Source organism: Mobula hypostoma, chromosome 9, assembly GCF_963921235.1.
Source record: "Mobula hypostoma chromosome 9, sMobHyp1.1, whole genome shotgun sequence".
In the NCBI taxonomy this organism is placed as follows: domain Eukaryota; kingdom Metazoa; phylum Chordata; class Chondrichthyes; order Myliobatiformes; family Myliobatidae; genus Mobula; species Mobula hypostoma.
Window position 1 is genome coordinate 78,020,281 of NC_086105.1, and position 26,627 is coordinate 78,046,907.

At 39.5% G+C, this 26,627-nt stretch overlaps 1 protein-coding gene across 5 annotated transcripts in view; it reads left to right on the forward strand.

The window, feature by feature from the left end:
* The window catches only part of LOC134351808 (arf-GAP with SH3 domain, ANK repeat and PH domain-containing protein 1-like), a 729,826-nt gene that overhangs the window by 620,419 nt on the left and 82,780 nt on the right, over positions 1-26,627 (forward strand). For all 5 annotated transcript variants that reach the window (XM_063058512.1, XM_063058513.1, XM_063058511.1 and 2 more), the window contains exons 21-23: positions 15,056-15,171; positions 18,472-18,539; positions 22,775-22,882. In XM_063058512.1, the coding sequence (XP_062914582.1) occupies positions 15,056-15,171; positions 18,472-18,539; positions 22,775-22,882 (292 nt within the window). The remainder of the gene's footprint in view (positions 1-15,055; positions 15,172-18,471; positions 18,540-22,774; positions 22,883-26,627) is intronic.

Sequence of the window (26,627 nt, forward strand, 5' to 3'; positions counted from 1 at the left end):
AAACGTATAAGATCCTAAAGGGATTGGACAGGCTAGATGCGGGAAGATTGTTCCCGATGTTGGGGAGGTCTAGAACGAGGGGTCACAGTTTGAGGATAGAGGGGAAGCCTTTTAGGACCGAGGTTAGGAAAAACTTCTTCACACAGAGAGTGGTGAATCTGTGGAATTCTCTGCCACAGCAAACTGTTGAGGCCAGTTCATTAGCTATGTTTAAAAGGAAGTTAGATATGGCCCTTGTGGCTACAGGGGTCAGGGGGTATGGAGGGAAGGCTGGGTTCTGAGTTGGATGATCAGCCATGATCATAATAAATGGCGGTGCAGGCTCGAAGGGCCGAATGGCCTACTCCTGCACCTATTTTCTATGTTTCTATGTTTCTAAGTTTGTCAAACAGGACCTGCCTTTGCTGAATCCATGCTACATCTGCCGGATGGATTCATTTCTTTCTAGCTATTTCTTCTTTAATGATAACTTCAAGCATTTTCCCAACTATAGATGTTCAACTACCTGGCCTATAGTTACCTGCCTTTTGCCTACGTCCTTCTTTGAACAGTGCCGTGACATTTGTTGTCTTCCAGTCCGCTGGGATTTGCCCAGATTTTGGTAAATTATCACCAAAGCCTCTACTTCTGCCATTTCTTTTAGTAACCTGGGATGCATTCCATCAGGACCAGGAATTATCTGTCTTCAGGCCCACAAGTTTGCACAGCACTACCTCTTTAGTGATAGCTATTGTATTGGGCTCCTCACCTCCTATCGCATTCATAGCATCTCTCTTTGACATGTTATACATGTCCTCCACCATGAAGACCAACACAAAATAGCCATTCAAAGCCTCTGCCATTTCCTCATTACCCAATATCAATTCCCCCTTCTCATCCTCTGAGGGACCCATATTCACTTTTGCCACCCTTTTCCACTTTATATAATGATAAAAATTTTTACTAACGGTTTTTATATTTTCTGCTAGTTTATTTTCATAATCTGTCACTTTCTTCATTGCTCACTTTGTGGTTCTTTGTTGCTTTTTAAAGTCTTCCCAATCTTTCAGTTTCCCACTACTCTTGGCAACTTTGTAGGCACGAGCTTTTAGTTTGATGCCTTCTTTTATTTACTTAGTTATCCAAGGCTGGCTCTCCCCACCGTTACTGTCCTTGCTTTTAACTAGAATATACTTTTGTTGAACACCGTGAAAAATCTCTTTGAAAGTCTTCCACTCTTCCTCAACCATCCCACGATATATCTTCTGTTCCCAGTCTACACTAGCCAAATCCTCCCTCATCCCATTGTAAGCTCCATTTTTAGACATAATGCACTGGTTTTCTTTCAAAGTATTGCACCCTCCATTTGTAGGAGAAACTCAATCATACTGTGATCACTCTTTTCAGGATCACTAATTTTACCTGACTCTTGGACCAGATCAAAGATAGCACATTCCCTTGTAGGTGTAGTAACATGTTGTTCAAGAAAGCCATCACGGATGCATTCTGTGAAGCTCTCCTCAAGACTGCCTTGACTGACTTGATTCACCCGATCTATGTGCAAGTTAAAATCCCCCATGATAACTGCTGTTCCATTCTTGCATGCCTCAGGTATTTCTCTGTTTATTGCCTGTGCCACTGTAATGTTATTATTCAGAATCAGAATCAGAATTAGGTTTATTATCACCGGCATGTGAACTTTATTAACTTAGCAGCAGCAATTCAATGCAATACATAATCTAGCAGAGAAAAAAAAAGTAAAATAAAAATAATAATAATAATAAATAAACAAGTAAATCAATTACGTATATTGAATAGATTTTTAAAACCTGCAAAAACAGAAATACTGTATATTAAAAAAAAAGTAAGGTAGTGTCCAAGGATTCAATGTCCATTTAGGAATCGAATGGCAGAGGGGAAAAAGCTGTTCCTGAATCGCTGAGTGTGTGCCTTCAGGCTTCTGTACCTCCTACCTGAGGGTAACAGTGAGAAAAGGGTGCTGGAGGTCTTTAATAATGGACGTTGCCTTTCTGAGAAACCACTCCCTAAAGATGTCCTGGGTACTTTGTGGGCTAGTACCCAAGATGGGGCTGACTAGATTTACAACCTTCTGCAGCATCTTTTGGTCCTGTGCAGTTGCCCCTCCATAGTGATGCAGTCTGTCAGAATGCTCTCCACGGTTCAACTATAGAGGTTTTCGAGTGTTTTTGTTGACATGCCAAATTGCTTCAAACCCCTAATAAAGTATAGCCACTGTCTTGCCTTTTTTATAACTACATCAATATGTTGGGACTAGGTTAGATCCTCAGAGAACTTGACCCCCCGCCCAAGGAATTTGAAGCTGCTCACTCTCTCCGCTTCTGATCCCTTTATGAGGATTGGTATGTGTTCCTTTGTCTTACCCTTCCTGAAGTCCACAATAAGCTCTTTCGTCTTACTGACGTTGAGTGCCAGGTTGTTGCTGTGGCACCATTCCACTAATTGGCATATCTCAGTCCTGTATGCCCTCTCATCACCACCTGAGATTCTACCAACAATGGTTGTATCATCAGCAAATTTATAGCTGGTATTTAAGCTATGCCTAACCACACAGTCATGTGTATATAGAGAACAGAGCAGTGGGTTAAGCACACACCCAAGGAGGATATATTTTCACCAATCCGCACAGATTGTGGTTTTCCAGTTAGGAAGTCAAGAATCCAATTGCAGAGGGAGGTACAGAGGCCCCGGTTCTGCAACTTCTCAATCAGGTTTGTAGGAATGATGGTATTAAATTCTGAGCTATAGTAGATGAACAGCATCCTGTGTTTGTGCAACACACATCAAAGTTGCTGGTGAACGCAGCAGGCCAGACAGCATCTCAAGGAAGAGGTACAGTCAACGTTTCAGGCCGAGACCCTTCATCAGGACTAACTGAAGGAAGAGTTAGTAAGAGATTTGAAAGTGGGTGGGGGAGGGGGAGATCCAAAATGATAGGAGAAGACAGGAGGGGGAGGGATGGAGCCAAGAGCTGGTCAGGTGATTGGCAAAGGGGATATGAGAGGATCATGGGACAGAAGGCCCAGGGAGAAGGAAAAAGGTGGTGGGGAGGAACCCAGAGGATGGGCAAGGGGTATAGTCAGAGGGAGAAAAAGGAGAGTGAGAGAAAGAATGTGTGTATATAAATAAATAACGGATGGGGTACGAGGGGGAGGTGGGGCATTAGCGGAAGTTTGAGAAGTCAGTGTTCATGCCATCAGGTTGGAGGCTACCCAGACGGAATATAAGGTGTTGTTCCTCCAACCTGAGTGTGGCTTCATCTTTACAGTAGAGGAGGCCATGGATAGACATGTCAGAATGGGAATAGGATGTGGAATTAAAATGTGTGGCCACTGGAAGATCCTGCTTACTCTGGCAGACAGAGTGTAGGTGTTCAGCAAAACGGTCTCCCAGTCTGTGTTGGGTCTTGCCAATATATAGAAGGCCACATTGGGAGCACCGGATGCAGTATATCACCCCAGCCAACTCACAGGTGAAGTGTTGCCTCACCTGGAAGGACTGTCTGGGGCCCTGAATGGTGGTAAGGGAGGAAGTGTAAGGGCATGTGTAGCACTTGTTCCGCTTACAAGGATAAGTGCCAGGAGGGAGATCAGTGGGGAGAGATGGGGGGGGGGGACGAATGAATAAGGGAGTTGCGTAGGGAGCGATCCCTGCGGCAAGCAGAGGTGGGGGGAGGGAAAGATGTGCTTAGTGGTGGGATCCCATTGGAGGTGGCGGAGGTTACGGAGAATAATATGTTGGACCCGGAGGCTGGTGGGGTGGTAGGTGAGGACCAGGGAACCCTATTCCTAGTGGGGTGGCGAGAGGATGGAGTGAGAGCAGATGTGCGTGAAATGGGGGAGATGTGTTTGAGAACAGAGTTGATAGTGGAGGAAGGGAAGCCCCTTTCTTTAAAAAAGGAGGACATCTCCCTCGCCCTGGAATGAAAAGCCTCATCCTGAGAGCAGATGCAGCGGAGACGGAGGAATTGCGAGAAGGGGATGGCATTTTTGCAAGAGACAGGGTGAGAAGAAGTATAGTCCAGATAGCTGTGAGAGTCAGTAGGCTTATAGTAGACATCAGTGGATAAGCTGTCTCCAGAAATAGAGACAGAAAGATCTAGAAAGGGGAGGGAAGTGTCGGAAATGGACCAGGTAAACTTGAGGGCAGGGTGAAAGTTGGAGGCAGAGTTAATAAAGTCAATGAGCTCAGCTTGTGTGCAGGAAGCAGCGCCAATGCAGTTGTTGATGTAGCGAAGGAAAAGTGGGGGACAGATACCAGAATAGGTTCGGAACATAGATTGTTCCACAAAGCCAACGAAACGGCAGGCATAGCTAGGACCCATACGGGTGCCCATAGCTACACCTTTAGTTTGGAGGAAGTGGGAGAAGCCAAAAGAGAAATTATTAAGAGGAAGGACTAATTCTGCTAGACAGAGCAGAGTGGTGTTTGTGTTGTCCAAGTGGTGGTCTAAAGCCGTGTGGAGAGCCACTGAGATTGCGTCTGCCGTTGACCTTTGGTGGCAATAGGCAAATTGCAGTGGACAACTCCCACCAGTAATTTTTTCCCCTTTACCATTCCTAATCTCTACCCAGATGGATTCAACAATCTGCTCCTTAGATCTTATATCGTCTCTCACTATCACCCTGATCTCATCCTTAATTAAGAGAGCTACCCCACCTCCCTTACCTTCCGGCCTATGCTTCCATATCACCTGATATGCTTGGATATTTAGTTTCCAGTCCTCTCCACTCTGAAACCACATTTCTGTAATAGCCACTAAATCATACCCCTTTGTACTGATTTGTGCCACAGATTCACAGACCTTATTTCGAATACTACAGGTATTCAGATAAAATGCCCTTGCACTCATTGTGCATTTAAAATCTTGTGATTTTTTTTTCTTTTGCACCTAACTTTTATTCACTCCACTCTTACTTTTCTCTTTTTTATCTTTTGCTTTTTCTTTATCCACACCTTTCTCTTTTACTTTATCCATACTTGTCCTGTCTGTTGAACCCACCTCCCTACTATTTAGTTTAAAGCCCTATCCACAACTCTGGTTATGCGATTTGCAAGGATCCAGCTCCCATCACGGCTCAGGTGGAGCCCGTCCCATTGGTACAGCTCCCTCCTTCAATAGTACTGGTGCCAATTTGCCATGAATTCAAACCCATTTCTCCCACACCAATCCCTTCACCATGCATTTAACTCTCTAATCTTCTTGAGCCTATGCCAATTTGCATGTAGTTCAGAGATTACCACCTTTTTGCTTCTGATTTTTAATTTAGTCCCTAGTTACTCAAATTCCCTCAGCAGAACCTCTTTCCTCATTCTACCTACGTTGTTGGTACCTACATGGACCACAACAACTGGTTCTTTCCCCTCCACTCCAGATCAGATAAGATGTTCTGAACCTAGGCACCATGCAGGCTGCACAGCCTTTAGGACGCTCTATCCTTGCAACAGAGAACTCTGTCTATTCCCCTGACTATACTAGCCCCAATTATCACTACATTTCTCTTCTCTCCCCCTCTCTTGAATTGATTTCTGAACTACGGTACCGCAGTTAGATTGTTCATCCTTCCTATCGCCCCCACTGTCATCCACACGGGCAGCAAGAATCTCAGACCTGTTAGACAAGCTCGAGGGCTGAGGCTCCCCCAGCACTTTCTTGGGTACCACTACCCACCTCACTCACAGTCACACCCATTTGTCCCTGACCACAGACTAAATTTGAGGCAACTAATCTAATGGGTGTGACTACCTCCTTAAAACAAAGAATTCAGGTAACCTCCCCCCCCCCCCACCAACCCAACAAAGTGCCGCAGTGTTTGAAGCTCAGATTCCAGGTCATCAGCTTTGAGCCCAAGTTCCTCGAGCAGCCAACACTTGCTGCAGATTTGGTCACCAGGAACCACAATGGGGTCCACCAGCTCCCACATCATGCAGCTACAGCACATCACCTGATCCTGCATCATCCCTGCTTTATTTAATTTGCTGTAATTCTGTGACTTTTTATTCCACCGCTACAAAAGCCTTATCTGCTACTTACCTGTGCCTCCCTACCGAAGCCTCTTGAGCTAAAGCCACAGGTTCCCTCTCCTACACTGGTCCACTCAAACAATGGCCGCTCTGCTTTGACCCTGCTTTACTTTCATTTGCTCCTGCTAGTGAATCACGAATCGATTGGTAAGGCGCCAAGCCCCGCGAAACGCTCCTTTTTTAAACTCTTCTCCCTGACCCGTGCAAAGTTCTGTCTCTCTCTGTGAATTGATTGGTCCGCTACTAATGCCGGTTGCCTGTTCATTATTGTTATAGTGGCAGTTAGTGATAATTTTGCTGCAAATTGGAGCTTTTTTTTTACATCTTGCACTCATGCTTTATGTACAATTTGTTGGTAAGTCTATTGGTTCAGTAGAGAGGCATGCAGGTACTCACTTATGATACCTGGATGAGTTAGTTGATATGAATTTCCTTACAATTTACTAAATTTAACAACATAAAACAGGTTACATACTGTGAACGTAACTTTATTGACTTCTTACATCCTTCACATATGTGAGTAAAACTCTTTACATCTCTTGTCTGAATGTGCAATGTGCAAATTATAGTAATTTGTAATAAATAGTATGTGCAGTAAGATATACAACAGAACAGTCAATAGAGCTTAGAAATACAACTGTATCAGTGTGAATTAATTAGTCTGATGGCCGGTGGAAGAAGCTGTCCCAGACTCTGTTGGTCCTGGCTTTAATGCTGCGGTACCATTTCCCAGATGGAACAGTTTGTGGTTGGGTTAACTCGGGTCTCCAGTAATCCTTCGGGCCCTTCTTATGCACCTGTCTCTGTAAATGTCTTGAATAGTGGGAAGTTCACATCTACAGATGCGCTGGGTTGTCTGCACCACTCTCTGCAGAGTCCTGCGATTGAGGGAAGTATGGTTCCTATACCAGGCAGTGATGCAGCCAGTCAAGATGCTCTCAGTTGTGCCCCTGTAGAAAGCCCTTAGGATTTGGGGACTCATGCTGAACTTCTTCAGCCATCTGAGGTGAAAGAGGCACTGTTGTGCTTTTTTCACCACATAGCCAGTATGTACAGACCAAGTGAAGTCCTCGGTGATGTGTATACTGAGGAACTTGAAGCTGTTCACCCTCTCAGCCTCAGATCCATAGATATCAATGGTGGTGAGCCTGTCTCCATTCCTCCTGTAGTCCACAACCAGCTCCTTTTTTTTTTTTGCGACATTGAGGAAGAAATTGATTTCTTGACACCACTGTGTCATGGGTATACAAAGAGTAAAAGAGGGGGCTTAGGACACAGCCCTGGGGGACTCCTGTGTTGAGGGTCAGAAGTTAGGGAGCCCACTCTTACCACCTGCCACGATCTGACAGGAACTGCAGGATCCAGCTGCATGAGGTAGGGTGAAGACCGAGGTCTCTGAGCTTCATGTCGAGCCTGGAGGGAATTATGGTGTTGAATGCTGAACTGTAGTCCAAGAACAGCATTCTCATAAGCATCCCTGGAGGCGTCACGTGATGACGTGGGATTGAGACATGTAAATCCAGTTCTCCCGCAACAAATCAGTAAAGTACCGTTTAAATAATACAAAGTTGGTAAATATTTTCTGAAAACTATTTATAAACTTTGTAAGACTACTTTACGATATGCCTCCTAAACCGCAACAAAAGAAGTCTGCTGTTGCGAAGCAGCCGCGATACGGGAAGAAAAAAGGGCCTACTGCAACGATGGAGCCTCGGACTCAGGTTGGATCTCCTTCGGTAGAATAGGGAGCAATGGCGGTGGCAACGGTTTCTCCGAAGAAGACAGCGGAAATGCGCATGCGCAAAGAAGAGCGCATGCGCAAATCGACACAACGCAATCTACAAGAACCAACACCCACTGCAATTGAAAATGACTCAGAGTCAGAACTGGATTCTGCAGAGAACACAGATGAAGAAGAGGAGGAAGAATTGGAAGCGAGTGGAAGTAAAGGAGATGATAGAGACATAAGAGAGGCTTTATTGCAATCAACGGCTGAATTAAGAAAAGTAAGAGAAGAGCTTAGAGATACGAAGAGGTGCTATAATAAAGTTATGGAAAGACAGGACAAAATGGAAAAGAAGCTTCAGAAGATGGAAAGAGAAATGGAGCTTATGAATAATAGAGTGGAAAAAACAGAAAATGATTTGCTTGTCTGGAACTCGGAAAGAAACCGACTCTTGGAGAAAGTGGACATGTTGGAAAACTTCAGTAGACGTAATAATATTAAAATTGTTGGTCTTACAGAAGGTATGGAGGGAGAAAAGCCAATAGAATTTTTTCAAAGACGGATCCCGGATGTTTTGCAAATGAGAGAGGAGGTTCGACCAATTGAAATTGAGCGGGCACAAAGAGCTCTAAGACCAAAACCAAAAGATGATCAATATCCACGATCGATTTTAATAAAATTCTTAAGATTTCAAGACAAGGAAAGGATTCTACAGGCAGCTGCTCGAGCTGCCAAAGATAGAAAAGGGCCATTGATAATTAAAGGGAACAAAGTTTTTTTCTACCCTGATATAAGTTTCGAACTTTTGAAGAAAAGGAAGAAGTTTAATCCAGTGGAAAAAACCCTATGAGATCATGGTTATCAATTTATCCTGCGTTATCCTGCAACTTTGAAGATTTTTTTGCCTGGTGGAGAAAAAAGATTTTTTGATGACTACCAGAAAGCAGAGCAGTTTGTGCGAGATTCCCTGAATATTCACCAGATACAAGAACAAACTCAGGAGAGCGAGATAGATTGAAGATGAAGATTGGGTTAAAGAATGGACTTGTTGGATTTTTGAAGCTGGAAGAATGTATAAATATATTAATTATATGAGGTGGGTAAGAAAGGTTAACACTGGAGGAAATTAGTTGGGAACAGTAATACTAATTTTGTCTATATATATATATAACTTTTTTCGTTGCGGGGGAGCTGGAAGAAGCACTGATCGATTGCTACGTTAATCATGTGTGCAAGCGTGGCTTCTGCCGCGACCCGTAAAATGGAGGGGGGTAGTGCTGTGTATCCTTTCATTCACAACATTAGTGGGGGGGTATTTTGTTTTTTCTTTTTTTTTCTATCTTTTTTTCTTTTTGCCTGGAAGGTTGGGGGGGGAACACATAGCAACATGGTGAAGTTTAAAGAGATTCCCCAAGGAACTATGAGAGTTGAGAAGATAAGTAATGTTTTAGATTGGAGTAACTTTGTTAAGAATAATGACTAATATATTGAATTTTTTGAGTTTTAATGTTAATGGGCTTAATGGACCAGTGAAAAGAAAAAGAATCTTAACATATATTTAAAAAATGAAGATAGATTTAGCTTTTTTACAGGAAACGCACCTAACAGAAACAGAACATCAGAAACTAAAGAGAGATTGGGTGGGTAGTGTTGTTGCAGCTTCATTTAATTCAAAAGCGAGGGGAGTAGCAATTTTGATCAATAAAACGTTACCAATTAGAATACAAAATGTAATAACTGATTCTGCGGGGAGATATGTGATTATACATTGTCAACTTTTTTCCGAGCTATGGACTTTTATGAATATTTATGCACCAAACGAAAATGATGCAAAATTCATACAAGAAGCTTTTTTGAATTTGGCGGATGCACATGAAAAAATATTAATTGGAGGAGACTTTAATTTTTGCTTAGACCCAGTCTTAGATAGATCAACCAAGGCTGTTATAAAATCGAAGGTAGTAAATTTAACTTTATCATTGATGAAAGATTTAAATTTGATTGATATATGGAGAAGAATCAATCCTAAAGAAAGAGACTATTCGTTCTATTCCCATAGACATAAAACTTACTCAAGGATGGATTTTTTTCTATTATCAATGCATATTCAACACAGAGTGAAAAATATGGAATATAAAGCAAGAATATTATCAGACTATTCTCCTTTATTAATGACAATAATAATGGCTGATAAGGAAGAAGTGGCTTATAGATGGAGATTTAATTCAACATTATTAAAACGTCAAGATTTTTGTGATTTTATGAAAAAGCAGATTCAATTTTTTTTTGGATACAAATTTTCATTCAATGGAGGATAAATTTATATTATGGGATGCAATGAAAGCATATCTTAGGGGCCAGATAATAAGTTATACGTCTAAAATTAAGAAAGAATATATGGCAGAACTAGATCAATTGGAAAAAGAGATTACAAGAATAGAAAAAGAATCTCACAGATATATGTCAGAAGAAAAACGAAGACAACTTGTCAATAAGAAGTTACAATATAATATGCTTCAGACATATAGAACGGAAAAAGCAATTATAAGAACTAAACAAAGGTATTATGACGTAAACACCCTCCAGCTTTCAAATCCCTTACTCACTTTTCCTTCGGTTAGTCCTGACGAAGGGTCTCGGCCTGAAACGTCGACTGCGCCTCTTCCTATAGATGCTGCTTGGCCTGCTGCGTTCACCAGCAACTTTGATGTATGTTGACAAAGGTATTATGAGTTAGGTGAGAGAGCACATAAAATTCTTGCCTGGCAGTTGAAAGCAGAACAAGCTTCCAAAACAATAAATGTAGTTAGAACAAGGGCAAATAAAATATCTTATAAACCTCTTGAAATAAATGAAACCTTTAAAAATTTTTATTCTGAATTATATCAATCAGAATCCCAAAATGATGTTAATGAGATAGAAAGGTTTTTATCACAAGTTTCTCTTCCAAAATTGAATTTGGAAGAACAGAGGGGATTAGATATGCCTTTTACATTAAAAGAAGTTGAAGAAGCTTTAGGATCACTCCAAAGTAATAAATCTCCAGGAGAAGATGGTTTTCCACCTGAATTTTATAAAAAATTTAAAGATTTATTATTTCCTCTTTTTATGGAACTAATACGTCAAGCAGAAAAAATACATAAACTTCCAGAATCTTTTTCAACAGCGATTGTAATAGTATTGCCAAAAAAGGACAGAGATCCTATGAAACCAACATCATACAGGCCTATTTCTTTATTGAATACGGACTATAAAATAATAGCAAAAATTTTATCGAATAGATTATCTAAATATTTACCAAAATTAATACATATGGATCAAACAGGATTTATTAAAAATAGACAATTGGCAGATAATGTAACTCGGCTACTCAGTATAATTCATTTGGCACAAAAAAGGGATGAGAAGAGTATAGTAGTAGCTTTGGATGCAGAAAAAGCATTTGATAGATTAGAATGGGATTTTTTATTTAAAGTATTAGAAAAATATGGGTTAGGAACATCTTTTATAAATTGGATTAAAACTTTAAATTCTAACCCTAAAGCTAAAGTAGTGACAAACTCTCAAATTTCAACACCATTCCAGTTAAAAAGGTCAACTAGACAAGGTTGTCCACTATCACCTGCTTTATTTGTATTGGCGATAGAGCCATTAGCAGAACTAATTAGAATTGATCCAGATATTATAGGTTTTAGAGTTAACCAAGAGGAATATAAAATTAATCTTTTTGCCGATGATGTTTTGATTTATTTAACAAACCCACAACATTCGCTACATAAATTATCTTCTAGATTGGATGAATATGGGAAGATATCAGGTTACAAAATAAACTGGGATAAAAGTGAAATTTTACCTCTTACTAAAGGAGACTATAGTCAATGTCGATTAGTAACCCAATTTAGATGGCCGGTAAATGGTATAAAGTATTTAGGTATAAGACTTGATAATGATGTAAAGAATTTATATAAATTTAATTATTTACCACTATTGAAAAAAATTCAAGAAGATCTTGACAAATGGATGATACTACCAATAACATTAGTAGGTAGAGTCAATGTTGTAAAAATGAATATATTTCCTAGATTACAGTATTTGTTTCAAACATTACCAATACAATTGCCACAGAAATTTTTTCAAGAGTTAAATAAACGTGTGAGAAAATTTCTTTGGAAAGGTAAAATGTCAAGAATATCATTGGAAAAACTGACTTGTAAATTTGGGTTAGGAGGGTTACAACTTCCAAACTTTAAAAACTACTATAAAGCAAATCAACTTAGATTTATTGCATCTTTTTTCGATGATCAAAAACCAGCATGGATTAAAATAGAACTAGATAAGATAGGAGAAAATAAACCTGAAGATTTTATATATAAATGGGAATCTAAATGGATACGGGAAAAGGAAGAATCTCCTATATTAACACATTTGATTGATCTATGGAATAAGATAAATGTTGATAAGGAAACACAGAAATCTCTATTAGCAAGGAGACCTTTGTTTCAAAACAGACTTATTCCTTTTACAATGGACAATCAACTTTTATATAATTGGTACCAAAAAGGGATTAAATTTATAGGAGATTGTTTTGAGCGAGGTATATTGATGTCATTTGAACAATTAAAGGATAAATATAAAATATCTAATAATACTTTCTTTTGTTACTTTCAATTAAGGGCTTACTTAATAGGTAAGCTGGGTCAAGCAATGTTTTTGCCAAAGCCTAATGAAATTGAAATATTAATTCAAAAAGGGAAAATTAAAAAATTTATTTCTTGTATGTATAATTTGATTCAAGAACAGACAATTAAACAAAGAACCCATAAGTCAAAGCAAAAATGGGAAACAGATCTGAATATTAATATTGATGAAACAAATTGGTCAAAACTTTGTCTGGTCAGTATGATAAATACAATAAATGTTCGACTTAGATTAGTACAATATAATTTTTTACACCAATTATATATTACACCACAAAAAATAAATAGATTAAATTCAAATCTATCTGATAAATGTTTTCGGTGTAATCAAGAAATTGGTACTTTTTTACATTCTACTTGGTCTTGTTTTAAAATTCAACCCTTTTGGATAAATTTAAGAGTCTTATTGGAACAAATTACTGGAATTCAACTTCCACACAACCCTGTATTATTTCTATTAGGTGATATTGAAGGGATAAAACCGAAACGTAAATTGAATAAATATCAGAAAGAATTTATAAAAATTGCATTGGCAGTAGCTAAGAAGACTATAGCAGTTACTTGGAAATCTGATTCGTATTTAAGTATGGATCTTTGGAATAATGAAATTGCTAGTTCTATTCCACTTGAAAAAATTACTTACAATTTAGGAGATAAATATGTAACATTTTTGAATACTTGGTGCCCTTATTTACAAAAGATAGGATGGCATATTAAGTGCTCCGATAAAGATTTTGGTTACTTGGAGAAAGTAACGAATATTATACCAAATTTATTTTGAATCCCATGGAGCATGTGGAAACCTTCCAATACCCAGGCGGCTCTTTTTTTTTCTCTTTCTTTCTTTTTAGGTAGGACTATATATGGGGGGGGGAGGGTTAAGGGGGGGTGGGTAGATTTTATCTTTTCATGTATTCTTTTTGAAAATTTAATAAAAATTATATTTTTTTAAAAAAAGCATCCCTCTTCTCCGTCTTTCGGTAGCAGGCTGCAGATGTACTTCATGATCTGCCTCTCAAAGCATTTGCTTATTACTGAGGTGAGTGCAACAGGATGCCAGACGTTCAGACATGTTACCTTGGTCTTTTTTGATACAGGGACAATAGTGGATGTTTTGAAGCAGGAGGGTACTTTACACTGGGAAAGGGAGAGATTAGATGGCTAGGTATAAAACAACACTCAGCATCTTGTTCAATAATGGATCATATGATGGTCATCCACTCAACAACGGAAGATAGACGTGAAGAGGAGGAGTACTTTGGTCCATTGTTAAAGTTTAATTGTCATTCAATCATACATGAATACCCATGAATACATTCAAACCAAACAGTGTTACTTCGGGGCCAAGGTACAAAACACAGTACAAATAGACACATAGAGCACAAAGCACGTATAGCACATATAAGATATCAGTAAAATAGTCACAAACAAAATATAGTCCACGAATGTTTCAGAAATCTACACTTGAACGCAGTACGGCTGGTCTTCTGCTGAGCAAAAACCAGGGAGCAGCTTTGACTCCTGCTTGGATACCTCTGGTGGAGTGCACCAACTCTGGCACTTCTCTCCTGGTTGGTTGTGAACAGAAAACACCACGGCTTAAAGCCTGGACCTCACTACAACTGAAGACACACAGCTGCCCTGCTGTCTGCCAATAAAGCAGTGAATTGGGCTTGCAGCATTCCACATTAACAATGTCTAAAGGGGTTTTGTGATCATCAGAAAAGCGATGAAGGTGATCACTCACTGTTAAACTGCACACCTCCTTCGTATATCGACGTCTCTCTGTTGCAGGCAGAATCACAATCTGCACCAAGTCCAGCTCCTTCAGTTTCTTCTCCAATGAGAAACTCACTGTTGGGAGTAGACCTGCAGTACTTTAAGTTCTTGGTGTCTGGCAGGGTCATGTGATCATAGAAAAATATGTTTAAAAAGGACAATAACACCTTTGGTTGACCTAATAGGAGCCGCTACAATCAAATGCCACCATCTTGTTGGCAAATGGGCGTGTATACACTGGAGTTTAGAAGGATAAGAGGGGATCTGATTGAAACATATAAGATTATTAAGGGATTGGACACGTTGGAGGCAGGAAGCATGTTCCTGCTGATGGGTGAGTCCAGAACCAGAGGCCACAGTTTAAGAATAAGGGGTAGGCCATTTAGAACGGAGTTGAGGAAAAACTTTTTCACCCAGAGAGTGGTGGATATGTGGAATGCTCTGCCCCAGAAGGCAGTGGAGGCCAATTCTCTGAATATTTTCAAGAAAGAGATGGATAGAGCTCTTAAAGATAGCGGAATCAAAGGTTATGGGGATAAGGCTGGAACTGGATACTGATTGTGGATGATCAGCTATGATCACAGTGAATGGCGGTGCTGGCTCGAAGGGTCGAATGGCCTATTCCTGCACCTATTGTCTATTGACTATTGTCTTATCGGAAGGGTTTAACAAAAAGGGAACCAGAATCAATTGCAACTCACCCTTCTATCTCAATATATACAGTATGGTAATAAAATGGGTAAATTAATCATTTGTAATGTTTCAATATAGTTCATGTCAACAAAAATAATTTACATTTTTGTGTATACAGTGGCAATCTGGACAAACAGACCACTAAAGGAAACACCGCTATACATTACTGTTGCATGTTGGATAAAGTGGAATGTTTAAAATTGCTTCTTCGAGGCAAGCCAAGCTTAAATGTAGGTGAGTATGCTGAGAGTGAATTAGAACAGCCTTATTTTTAAACTCTTTCATTATCAGCAGTCACCAGGAAATGATTCCTTTTTAACGTTGCCATTCAGTATTCGTCTTCATTCTGCAGAATTAAAGGTAGCCCCTAGTAACATTGTTATTGTGATACTATTACTGAAATATAAAAGGAAATATCTGAAATACATCGACTATAAAAGGTATTCACCCTCTTGGAAGTTTTCATGTTTTATAACATTGAATCACAGTGGATTTAATTTTTTTGACACTAATCAACAGAAAAAGACTCTTCCATGTCAAAATGAAAACAGATCTCTACAAAGTGATCTAAATTAATTACAAATATAAGACACAAAATAATTGATTGCATAAGTATTCACCCTCCTTAATATGACACACCAAATCATCACTGGTGCAGCTAATTAGTTTCAGGAGTCACATAATTAGTTAAGGTGCTCTAGCTATATATAAACAGGTGTGCAGTCAAGGTGTTTCAACTGACTGTAGTAAAAATACACCTGTATCTGAAAAATCCAAATGCTGGTGAATCAGTGTCCTGGCAAAAACTGAACCATGAAGACAAAAGAACGCTCCAAGCAATTCTGCAAAAAGGTTATTGAAAAGCACAGGCCAGGAGATGGATACAAGAAAATTCCAAGTCACTGAGTATCCCTTGGAGTACAGTTAAGTTGGTCACCAAGAAATGGAAAGTATTTGGCACAGCTGTAAATTTGCCTGGTGCAGGCATTCCTCAAAAACTGAGTGACCGTGCAAAAAGGGGACTAGTGAGGGAGGCCGCCAAGACCTGTGACAACCTGGATTTAGAAGCTTCAGTGGCTGAGATAGGAAAGACTGCACATACAACAACTGTTGCTCGGGTGCTTCAGCAGTCACAGCTTTGTGGGAGAGTGGCAAAGAGAAAGCCACTGTTGAAAAAGCTGACATGAAATCTCGGCTAGAGTTTGCCAGAAGGCACATGGGAGACTCTGAAGTCAGCTGGAAGAAGGTTCTGGGGTCTGATGAAACTAAAATTGAGCTTTTTGGCCATCAGACTAAAAACTACATTTGGCATAAGCCAAACACCGCCTATCAACAAAAACACAACATTCCTACCATGAAGCATGGTGGTGGCTGCATCATGCTTTGAGGGTGATTCACTGCAGCAGGCTATAGAAGGCTTGTGAAGGTAGAGAGTAAAATGAATGCAGCAAAATACAGGGAAAACTTGGAGGAAAACCTGATACAGTCTTCAAGAGTACTGTGATTTGGGAGAAAATTTGTTTTCCATTAAGACAATGACCCCAAGCATGATGCCAAAGCTACACAAGAGTGGCTTAAAAACAACAAAGTTAATGTCCTGGAGTGGCCATGTCAGAGTCCAGACCTCAATCCAATGGGGAATTTGTGGCTGGACGATCTCAATGCAGTCTGACAGAGCTTAAGCAATTTTGTAAAGAAGAATGGGGAAAAATTGCAATTTCCAGATGTGCAAAGCTGGTGGAGACCCATCCACACAAACTCAAGGCTATAATTGCTGCCAGAAGTTCATCTGCTAGATGCTGACTTGAAGGGGGTGAATACTTATGCAGGCAGTTATTTTGTGTTTTAATTTGTAATTAATTTAGATCACTTTGTAGAGATCTGTTTACACTTTGATACAAAAGTGTCTTTTTCTGTTGATCACTGTCAAAAAAAAGCCATATTAAATTCTCATATGTTTTATCATTTAATTAAATGAACTCTGATTTTAATCTTATTTAATTAATCTATTTTGCAAAGAGAGATTTGAAGAGACATACTGTAATTAGCATTAATCAACTAATATAGGCAAGTTTTTAAACAAATTGCAAGTTCAGGTATGGATATTGTTAAATTGGCAGATATTCAAACCTAGCAGTACCCAATTTGGCAGAATTTAAATTGGGTTTGTTCTACATGTGCGCATATTTATTTCATTATTTTACCCTTTTTTAAACTCTCTTCCCTTTAGATTAATGTATGTAGATCTGTCTGTTTATATGCCATGAAAGAGCAGCAGGAGTCACATAAGCATTGTTTCTTAAATCTTTTTATCTCAAAACATACACAATGCTGGAGGAACTCTCCTCTCTAAGACTACACTCCTCCAGTGCAAAAGCCTGCTTTGAAATAAAGAACACTAAGTTATAACTAAAACTATAATATAATCAGCATGGATCTGTCTCTATGGTTGTTCTGGGGGGCGGGGGGTGTTGGAGATTTAATCAACAACACATAGGCTTTAAGCACTCAAATACCAAAGTGAAAGTATTCTGGCTATAATTTTTCCTTTTATTTTCATGAACTTAGGATAATATTGAATAGCAAGCAACAAATAAAAGTTTGAAGATATTCCTTCAGCAATGCACACAAAATGCAAGCAGAATTCAACAGGTCAGGCTGCATCTATAGAGAGGAATAAAGAGTTGCCGTTTTGAACCAAGACCCTTCATCAGTCTCTCATTTATTCCTCTCCACAGATGCAGTCTGATGTGCTGAGTTCCTCCAGCACCTCGAGTGTGTTACTTTGGATTTACAGCATTTGCAGAATTTCTTGTGATTAAGATATCCCTTGAAAACTGATAGGTTGTTTTAATGCAAAGATGAGTTTCCCAACTTAGTCAGCTGAAAGCAGGCAGTTTGTGTTAGCAACACAACCAGTTCAGGTTATTGTGAAGAATTGAAGGAATAGGGAGATCCAATGGTGAGAGGGGAATGGACAGTGTACAGATGGGTTTCATGTAGTAGTTGAGGAAATCATTTATGAAGGAATATCAAAATCCTGTGCAATTTTTTAATAATAAAGAGATTTTAAAAGGAATATTTTGAGGTAATTCAGTTAAATTTGCATGAAAGTAGTAGAACAACAATATATTAGCTAGAGATAAGTACTAGAGGAAGTGATTCTCGCATGAAAGGAAGTGCACGTTTGTTTTAGATTTTTCAGTGTAATAAACTAGCTTCTCAACTGACTTGATTCTCACCCAGCAAAGAACGTATCAGTCAAGTTATGTAGGCTGGAGAAATTACCAGAAGTTGTGCACAATCTGAAATCAAGGGGAAAAAAAGAAACACAAGGCCATCTGCAAATAGTCACCAATTAATTTTTGCAGTACAATTGTATTCTTTTTATCAGTACCATAGAAATAAAACTGCTTTTCTAAAATGCAGTATTGTTAGAAAAAATGTATCTAGAAATTAATCTTTGTTGTGAAAAAATAAGTTTGGGCTGTTGTGATTTTTAAAAATTTTATGCTGATTATATTTTTACAACAGTAAACCAGAGTGGTGAGACATCTCTTGATATAGCAAGAAGATTGAAGCGTGCACAGTGTGAAGAACTGGTAAGAAACGGTTCAATCAATTGCAAACAAGAGAAAACCTACAGATGCTGGAAATCCAAGCAACACACACAAAATGCTATAGGAACTCAACAGGCCAGGCAGCACCTATGGAAAAGAGTACAGTCAACATTTCAGGCTGAGAACATTCAGCAGGATTGGGAGAAAAAGATGAAGAGTCAGAATTAGAAGGTGGAGGGAGGGGAGGAAGAAACACAAGATGATAGATGAAACTGGGAGGGGGAGGAGTGAAGTAAAGAGCTGGGAAATTGATTGGTAAAAGAAGTACAGGGCTGGAGAAGAGGGAATCTAATAGGAGAGGACAGAAGGCCATGGAAGAAAGAAAAAGGGGGAGGAACACCAGAGGGAGGAAATGGGCAGGCAAGGAGAAAAAGTGAGAGAGGGAAAGGGGAATGGGAAATTGAAAGGGTGGGGGATTATCAGAAGTTCGAGAAATCAATGTTCATATCACCAGGTTGAAGGCTACCCAGACAGAATATAAGATGTTGCTCCTCAACCTGAATGTGGCCTCATTGTGACAGTAGAGGAGGCCATGGATAGATATATCAGAATGGGAATGTAGTGGAATTAAAATGGTTGGCATCCCGGAGATCCTGCTTTTTCTGGCGGATGGAGCCTAGGTGCTTGGTGAAGTGGTCTCACAATCTAGGTCAGGTCTCACCAATAAAAAGAGGCCACACGGGGAGCGCCAAACACAGTATCAGGTGAAGTGTTGGAAGGATTGTTTGGGACCTTGAATGATAGTGAGGAAGGAAGTGTAGGAGCTTGCAGGAGGCAGATCAGTGGGAAACGATAAACAGACAAGGGAACACAGAAAGTGTGGGGGAGGGAAAGATGTGCTTGGTGATGGGATCCTGTTGGAGATGGCGGAAATTATGGAAAATTAATGTGCTGGACGTGAAGGCTGGTGGGATGGTAGGTGAGGGCGAGGAGCCCTATCCCTGGTAGGGTGGTGGGAGGATGGGGTGAGGGCAGACACGTGCAAATTGGAAGAGATGGAGTTGAGGGCAGCATTGATGATGGAGAAAAGGAAGCTCCTTTCTTTGAAGGAGGAGGACATCTTTGTTCTGGAATGAAAAGCCTCATCCTGGGAGCAGATGCGGAGATGGAAGAATGGCATTCATTCTGATTTCTACTCCATAGAATTCCGTGCACCATCAGTTTTGTCATCTTGCTACACATAAACATCATTAATAATAATGATAATAACTTATTCATAGAGCACTTTTCATACAGATGCTATAGTTCAAAGGGATAAATGGGATAAATTTACAATGGGATAAATTCAAACTTGAAAAAAAAATAAACATGGAAATAAAAGACAAAAAAGATTTTAGTTGAAAGTAAGGGTAGATAGGTAGGTCTTGAGCTGTCTTAACGTGTCAACTGAGTCAGCATCACTTATAGTTTAGGTATTGAATTGCACAGTTTCGGAGCATTGTTCAAAAAAGCTGATTAGCCAGTTATCTTTTAAGGGAGATTGTTTAAACTTAAGAGACCGGAATAAAACTTGAGAGTTTGAAAATAAAAGTGGTTCTGTGATATCCTCAAAGGTTCATTTTATTATCAAAATATGTACGCAAAATACAACTCTGAGATATGTCTTCTCCAGATAGCCATAAAATACAGGAAACTTTAGAAGTAATTGAAAGAAAGACATCATTCTCCCCCCCACCCCCGGCACAAAAAGCCGGAAACAAAACTTGCAAACCCCCAACCCCTCCCTCACACAAAAACTAACCGATCACCCACATGGCGAAAGAACAACATCAAACCATCAAACCCTAAACCACCAGCCCACCAATCAGCAACAAGAAAGAATGAACGAGAACATGAAAAATAACATAGAACTGAAAGAAGCCAATATGAACTAGTTCATTCAAACTACAGTACAATCCATCAATCTCAGAATTTTGGTAACATCTCTGAAAGCATTGGGACCTGGTGGCCCCACTGAGGGTAGCGACCTGAACCAGTAGCCCCTCCAAGGGCAGTGACCCAGACATTAAGAACTTTAAAAACAAATAAGAAAAATTTAAAATTTAAAAAAAATTAAAATATAGGAAGCCAATGCAGAGTAGTTAGGATGGGAGTAATGCTCCCTTATCTTGGTTTTAGTTAAAAGTTTTGCAACAGTGTTTTGAATGAATTGCAGTAATCTAGTCTATTTGATATACAGGCAAGAATTTGTTTTACAGCATCATTTCATAACAAACGGACGTACAGTGGAATGCAAAAGTTTGGTCACCCCGGTCAGAATTTCTGTTAACTGTGAATAGTTAAGTCAGTAGGAGATGAACTGATCTCCAAAAGTCATAAAGTTAAAGTTGAAACATTCTTTTCAACACTTTAAGCAAGATTAGTGTATTATTTTGTTTTGTACAATTTTAGAGTGGGGAAAAAAAAGGAAAGGAGCATCATGCAAAAGTTTGGGCACCCTAAGAGATTTGAGCTCTCAGATAACTTTTACCAAGATCTCAGAACTTAATTAGCTTGCTAGGGCTATGGCTTGTTCACAATCATTGTTAGGAAAGGCCAGATGATGCAAATTTCAAAGCTTTATAAATCCCCTGACTCCTCAAACCTTGTCCCAACAATCAGCTGCCATGGGCTCCTCTAAGCAGCTGCCTCGCACTCTGAAAATTAAAATAAATGATGCCCACAAAGCAGGAGAAGGCTATAATGAGATAGCAAAGCGTTTTCAGGTAGCCATTTCCTCAGTTCGTAATGTAATTAAGAAATGGCAGTTAACAGGAACGGTGGAGGTCAAGTTGAGGTCTAGAAGACAAAGAAAACTTTCGGAGAGAACTGCACGTAGAATTGCTAGAAAGGCAAATCAAAAGCCCCGTTTGACTGCAAAAGACCTTCAGGAAGATTTAGCAGACTCTGGAGTGGTGGTGCACTGTTCTACTGTGCAGCGACACCTGCACAAATATGACCTTCATGGAAGAATCATAAGAAGAAAAATTTGCTCATTGGCCGCAATGAGCAAAGGTATGTTTGGAGATAAAAGGGTGCAGAATTTCATGAAAAGAATACCTCTACAACTGTTAAGCACAGGGGTGGATCGATCATGCTTTGGGTATGTGTTGCAGCCAGTAGCACAGGGAATATTTAACTGGTAGAGGGAAGAATGAATTCAATTAAATACCAGCAAATTCAGGAAGCAAACGTCACACCATCTGTAAAAAAGCTGAAGATGAAAAGAGGGTGGCTTCTACAACAGGATAATGATCCTAAACACACCTCAAAATCCACAGTGGACTACCTCAAGAGGTGCAAGCTGAAGGTTTTGCCATGGCCCTTACAGTCCCCCGACCTAAACATCATCGAAAGTCTGTGGATAGACTTCAAGAAAGCAGTGCATGCAAAATAGCCCAAGAATCTCACAGAACTAGAAGCCTTTTTCAAAGAAGAATGGGCAAAAATCCCCCAACAAGAATTGAAAGACTCTTAGCTGGCTACAGAAAGTGTTTACAAGCTGTGATACTTGACAAAGGGGGTGTTACTAAGTACTGACCATGCAGGGTGCCCAAACTTTTGCTTCGGGCCCTTTTCCTTTTTTGTTATTTTGAAACTAAAAGATGGAAATAAAAAAGTAATCTTCTTTAAAATATTAAAGGAATGTGTCATCTTTAACTTCATGCCTTTTGGAAATCAGGTCATCTTTTACTCACTTAGCTATTCATAGTAACAGAAATTTTGACCAGGGGTGCCCAAACTTTTGCATGCCACTGTACCTTTGCAAAAGACAAATATTTTGTGTGTTGGCTATATTGTTGACCAAGGAGAGCAAACATATCAAACCCCATTATGATTATCCAGGATTTAAGGCTTTTTTTATTGACTTGTTGGAACAGCATTGCCAACTTTAAATCACTATTTTCTCTCTCAAAATAGTTTTAATGTATATCAATTAAAATTTAGAGAATTCAATATATTTGTAAATTATACCACCGAGTTCCAAAACAGTCTCATGATTGAAAACACTATGAAGCCTAATTAGTGCATTAATGTTAATCTGAATTTAAAAGACAGGTTTATTGTGACCACCAGGTGAGGAAAATTGAACCCTAAATAAGAAAAAAATAGCCTTGCAGTTTCTTGAAAGGCATGTGGCTATTTAAAAATTTGAAATATGCATATTCCCATCATGAAAAATAATTACATTATTAAGTATGCAGATGTTGATGTTTTATACTTTATATTGATTTCAGATCAGTCAAGCTGCTTTAGGAAAAGTTAACCCTCATGTGCATGTAGAATATGAATGGCAGTTGCGACAAGAAGAGATTGATGAAAGTGATGATGACTTGGATGAAAAGGTGAGAATAGAATGTGTAATAGATACAAATTAACTCCGTGCGATCAATCTATCTCAGCCAACCTGGCATATTATCTATTGAGCTGTAGCTCTCATGGTTAAAAACAGTTTGTGAAGCAAAGAAGTTTGAAAGAAAGACAGAAAAAATCATCTAAACATTTTTTTCACAGGAATTGTCTTTTGCAAGTGTATTGAAGAATTGCTCAATGTGATGATTAATCCTGATGTAAAGGCTAAATTTAAAATTTGATACAGAATAGCTACAGAATCTGAATAGCTTATGTTAAGAGTGACGTTGCACAATCTTTGAAGAGACCTCATAGTTAGACATAGTGAATTGGATAACTTCCACTGGGGCTGTAATGGAGTTGCTGTTGTTTACCTAAACAGTCCGCCCCAACCCACCCAATTGGATAGCTACTTAAACACTCAGAGGGGTAGTGCTTACCCCAGAAAAGAAAATCGGGTTATGAATATCGAACAGTGGTGGCAGAATTAGGAACCTTCTTTTCCTGTAAAGTAATAAATGGACAAGTTGGGTAGGATTTATCGTGGGTGTTTTAGCTTTACACCCAGATATAGCTGCTAAACGTGTATTCCAGAGTTTATTGTTAAATGCTAGAAAGCACAGTTGTATAGATCATGATCAGCACTGCCACAGATATTAAGAGCAAAAGGATTGTAAGGGATAAAATTGGTCCTCTTGAAGATCAGAGTGGTCATCTATGTGTGGAACCAAAGGAAATGGGGGAGATCTTAAATAGGTTTTTTGAGTCTGTATTTACTAAGGAAACTGGCATGAAGTTTATGGAATTAGGGGAAACAAGTAGTGAGATCATGGAAACTGTACAGATCGAAAAGGAGGAGGTCCTTGCTGTCTTGAGGAAAATTAAAGTGGATAAATCCCCGGGACCTGACAGGGTGTTCCCTCGGACCTTGAAGGAGACTGGTGTTGAAATTGCAGGGGCCCTGGCAGAAATATTTAAAATGTCGCGGTCTACAGGTGAGGTGCTGGAGGATTGGAGAGTGGCTCATGTTGTTCCGTTGTTTAAAAAAGGATCGAAAAGTAATCCGGGAAATTATAGGCCGGTAAATTTAACGTCGGTAGTAGGTAAGTTATTGGAGGGAGTACTAAGAGACAGAATCTACAAGCATTTGGATAGACAGGGACTTATTAGGGAGAGTCAACATGGCTTTGTGCATGGCAGGTCATGTTTGACCAATCTATTGGAGTTTTTCGAGGAGGTTACCAGGAAAGTGGATGAAGGGAAGGCATTGGATATTGTCTACATGGACTTCAGTAAGGCCTTTGACAAGGTCCCGCATAGAAGGTTTGTTAGGAAAATTCAGTCACTAGGTATACATGGAGAGGTGGTAAATTGGATCAGACATTGGCTCAATGGAAGAAGCCAAAGAGTGGTAGTAGAGAATTGCTTCTCCGTGTGGAGGCCTGTGACTAGTGGTGTGCCACAGGGATCAGTGCTGGGTTCATTGTTATTTGTCATCTGTATCAATGATCTGGATGATAATGTGGTAAATTGGATCAGCAAATTTGCTGATGATACAAAGATTGGAGGTGTAGTAGACAGCGAGGAAGGTTTTCAGAGCCTGCAGAGGGACTTGGACTAGCTGGAAAAATGGGCTGAAAAATGGCAGATGGAGTTTAATGCAGACAAGTGTGAGGTATTGCACGTTGGAAGGACAAACCAAGGTAGAACATACAGGGTTAATGGTAAGGCACTGAGGAGTGCAGTGGAACAGAGGGATCTGGGAATACAGATACAAAATTCCCTAAAAGTGGCGTCACAGGTAGATAGGGTCGTAAAGAGAGCTTTTGGTACATTGTCCTTTATTAATCGAAGTATTGAGTATAAGAGCTGGAATGTTATGTTGAGGTTGTATAAGGCATTGGTGAGGCTGAATCTGGAATATGGTGTTCAGTTTTCGTCACCAAATTACAGGAAGGATATAAATAAGGTTGAAAGAGTGCAGAGAAGGTTTACAAGGTTGTTGCCGGGACTTGAGAAACTCAGTTACAGAGAAAGGTTGAATAGGTTAGGACTTTATTCCCTGGAGCGTAGAAGAATGAGGGGAGATTTGATAGAGGTATATAAAATTATAATGGGTATAGATAGAGTGAATGCAAGCAGGCTTTTTCCACTGAGGCAAGGGGAGAAAAAAACCAGAGGACATGGGTTAAGGGTGAGGGGGGAAAAGTTTAAAGGGAACATTAGCGGGAACTTCTTCACACAGAGAGTGGTGGGAGTATGGAATGAGCTGCCAGACGAGGTAGTAAATGTGGGTTCTTTTTTTAACATTTAAGAATAAATTGGACAGATACATGGATGGGAGGTGTATGGAGGGATATGATCCGTGTGCAGGTCAGTGGGACTAGGCAGAAAATGGTTCGGCACAGCCAAGAAGGGCCAAAAGGAGACTTCCGGTAGCGCTCATGGAGTGAAGTCGCGTTCTTGACTTGCTCCATTACCTCTGAGTTTTTTTTCTTATGATCAGCTATATTTTAATTAACCATTAAGGCATCAACTTTTACAATACTTTGAAATAAATTGGGCTCTTCGATAACTGGATGCGTTTAAAGTCTGCTATGTCTAAGAATGGGAAAAACAGGAAGGATGGCAAACCTCCGGTTAAACCGAAAGGTATTGATTTCCCCCCGACTGAACCACCGGTGACTTTGAAAGCTATATCGGAGTTAATTCAAAGGGAAATTTCAACCTCTGTTACGGAGCTGATTCGTGCGGAAATTTCAATTAATTTCCAGAAAATTGCCGATTCAATCGATAAGATACAAACATCTATTACGGAACATCAGTCGGCTATATCTGATCTTCAAAAATCCACGCAACAAAGTGAGCTTAAGATGGGGAAAATCGAAGAAACAATTAATGTAATGAAGAAGAAACTTGACTTTCTGACCTTTAAAAACTGACTTAGAATCTAGAATGCGACGGCAGAATCTACGAATGATCGGGGTGCGTGAAGCTGTTGAATCTGATAACCCTATGAAGTATTTTTCTCAACTTTTAAAAGATGCATTTCCTACTGTATTTCCTGACCAACCACCACTATTGGATCGCGTTCACAGAGTTTCATCATACTCGCTTAGGTCAGATAAACCTCGACATGTCATTTTACGGTTTCATTACTTTCAAGACAAGGAGAAACTGTTTCGATTTGTTCGATCTAAAGGTTTCATTGATTTTTTGGATCTTAAATTCCGATTCGTGGAAGATTTCAGTAAACCAATCCGGGATCAACGGGTTCGTTACAGATCTGTGATGTCGGAACTCTACAAGATGGATTTAAAACCAGCGCTTCTTTACCCTGCACGTCTAAGGATTCGTACGTTGGATGGAGTCCTCCATTTTTTTGACTCTCCATCGGATGCCCAGAGTTATCTGGATCAATTTTCACCTTCAACATCTTAATTGTAATTTTTTAACTATCTCCGTTGATCGGAGGCTGTGAATTTGTCGGTCTTAATTTTTTTTTGCCCTATTTGGGCAGAAAAGTTTATTTTTGATTACTTAATATGGTTGCTAAACTTTCTTTTTAACTGCGTCATTTCTTTCTTTTTCCCAGGGGATTCTGGGTGGTTACTTCCTTATTGTCATTTTACGTATTTCCTTTGTGGCCTTAAATTTTGTAGTTTTTTTAAAATCTATTTTGTTTTGTAGGTTTTTATAACTAGTTTATGTTAATAATCTTTTTTTTTGTTGTTCTGT